The sequence below is a fragment of the Didymella exigua genome (assembly GCF_010094145.1).
Source record: "Didymella exigua CBS 183.55 unplaced genomic scaffold M421scaffold_29, whole genome shotgun sequence".
NCBI lineage: Eukaryota > Fungi > Ascomycota > Dothideomycetes > Pleosporales > Didymellaceae > Didymella > Didymella exigua.
The window spans coordinates 334,415-336,700 of record NW_022984803.1 but is presented as its reverse complement, the minus strand read 5'-3'; the positions used below and the strand labels follow the sequence as shown (position 1 = coordinate 336,700).

The 2,286-nt window shown below is 40.0% G+C and overlaps 1 protein-coding gene across 1 annotated transcript in view; it reads left to right on the top strand.

Moving 5' to 3' along the window:
* Positions 1 to 2,226: 2,226 nt before the first annotated feature.
* The window catches only part of M421DRAFT_69867 (CENP-B protein), a gene marked incomplete at both ends in the record, with an annotated part of 5,429 nt that continues 5,369 nt past the window's right edge, over positions 2,227 to 2,286 (top strand). The window contains one exon of the mRNA XM_033596652.1: positions 2,227 to 2,265. Coding sequence (XP_033445743.1) covers positions 2,227 to 2,265 — 39 coding nt within the window. The remainder of the gene's footprint in view (positions 2,266 to 2,286) is intronic.

Below are 2,286 nucleotides of genomic sequence, written 5' to 3'. Positions count from 1 at the left end.
ATCTACTCTCTATCTCCTATATGGCACCTAAATGCCTCTAAACACACACAAGGGTTCTCCCCTATTACGTCTATACTGCTTAGTCTCTCTAACGGGAAGGAGAGCTATAGCTAGAAATAGTAGAAATACTCGCACATGCAAGAAATGCTTTCTAGGGTAGCGCAACAGCACTGTAAATCCTTAGCTCAGCACGTCCTACATGCCCTTCGGGAGGCAGGATGGTGGACTTAATCCCCATCCTTCGGACGAAAATCAATTCCAACCAACCAACCAATCAGATCTTAGCCTTAGCACGCAATTATATTAACCACATTAGCAAATAGACCTTCTTACTAGCCTTTAAAGTAGCTTTTAAGAAGGTGTTTACAAGAGAGAATGCTTGCGCAGGGTTTTAAGGCGCTAGATTGTCTCCACATAATCTACAGGCTGTGTTATTAAAGCTGGATGTGCAGCTGCGTACGCAAACTCCACCACAGCAAGTCAACGCTACTTAGGAGGCAAAAACACCACACAACGCTAAAGAAATAGAGGCGCAATTAACACTAGTTTAAAACAGGATAAAAATCTATTAAGGGTCTCTAGCAAGTTCACTTAATAAGCAGGTGCAGCAGCTAATAAAAGGCGCGCAGTAGATAGCTTATAAGATAGTGTTAATGCGCGCAGAGATAGTGCGCCTTAATACTACTACTAAAGCAGCAACAAAGTGTAAAAGTCGCAAGAGACGCTACGTACAGGCAGAGGAGACATTAACAGTTAGTAAGGTATTAGACTTAATTGCTGAAAGGGAGGGTGGCAGATGTGAGGAGGGTAAGGAGCTGGCGAAGAGGGTGCGCGCAGGGCAACACTGCGGCTGTTGCAGTGAGATTAGGCACAACTCTTGCACCTGCAAGGTAGAAATTAAGGATATAAATAACAGCAATGCTTCTAAATAATACTATACTGTTGCAAGAGTACAAAATTTGTGTTGTGGTGCTAAGCTACGTCGCTGCGCGTACGCCTCGCTGGTGTTCGTGGGGCGCTCACTGAGGTGGGGCGCTCACTGATAAAACAGGTTATAGATAGAGCGAAATTGTAGATTTAAAATAAGTAAAAAATTATTATTATATGCCTACTACAACACAAGTTATAGAGTGTTAAAGGTTTGTTTGTTAAAGGTTTGTGTTTTGAAGTTGCAACAGCACACCATAGCAGCTGCAGCTGCGCCCGCACACAACGTAGCAGCTGCAACAGCATACAACATAGCACCTGCTGACCACAACACACACACACACACACACACACAGCAGCAGCGCAACAGGAGCTTGCAGAACAGGCAGGCCTAGGCATAAAATTCTTGGTTTACCTACTATTCTTAAATAATATTCTTATATTTTCTAATATTTGGGCTGCTAGAGCCCTAGCAAAGAATCTTAACTTAGTGTCTTAGCAAGGAACATTAAGCTTAAAACCTTCTACACTTAATAACTATTCTATTACTAGGCCTATAATATTATTTAATAGCTTATTTTAAAGAGGAGATATATTAGTATATTAATATAATAAAAGTATAGTTTATTAAGTAGAGCTACTATTATAGCAGGATTAGGAGTTGTTGTAGCTATTATAGCTGTTAGGACTATTAGAGCTATTAGCTTGAAATTAGCTAGACATTAAATACACATTAAATAACTATTATAGGCCTATAAGTCCTACTGTTGCCCACAGTACAATGCCACGATTTCCTGATTTCGACAACAGAAAAACTTTTCCTGATGTAGAGCGTTGAACGTACCTTATTAGCAGGTCTCTAATTGCCTTTGCAATATCACGTTTTAACTAGACGTACGCGCTAATTGCTAGAAACTTACTATACTAGAGGAGCAGACAATTATCTAGTATATACTTAACCTTAATTTGCAAGGATTTGCGCCCTAGCTATGTAAGGTGGCAGATATAGCTAATAAGATACTTAGTGTGCGTAGTGAAGAGCCTGTTGGTAAACTATAGGCTAGTAGGCTTGTGACACGTTTAGACAAGCTTAAAATAGCCTATAATTAAGCTAAGGATAGACAGAGGATACTATAGGAAGATTCTAAGATAATTAGCATGTAGTTTAAGCTAGTAAAGGATACTTAAGTTAAGTATAGTGTTTGTAATAACAACATACATAACTCTAATAAAACTAGGTTCTAGATAGGTGTTGCTTTGTCTTTAAAGGTTGTAATAGGCTTAGAGAGACGTGCTTAGCCAGAGCTTGTTCAGCCAGGTGATCGCGAGTGGGTTACCGTTATCCAGAGCATCTGCGCC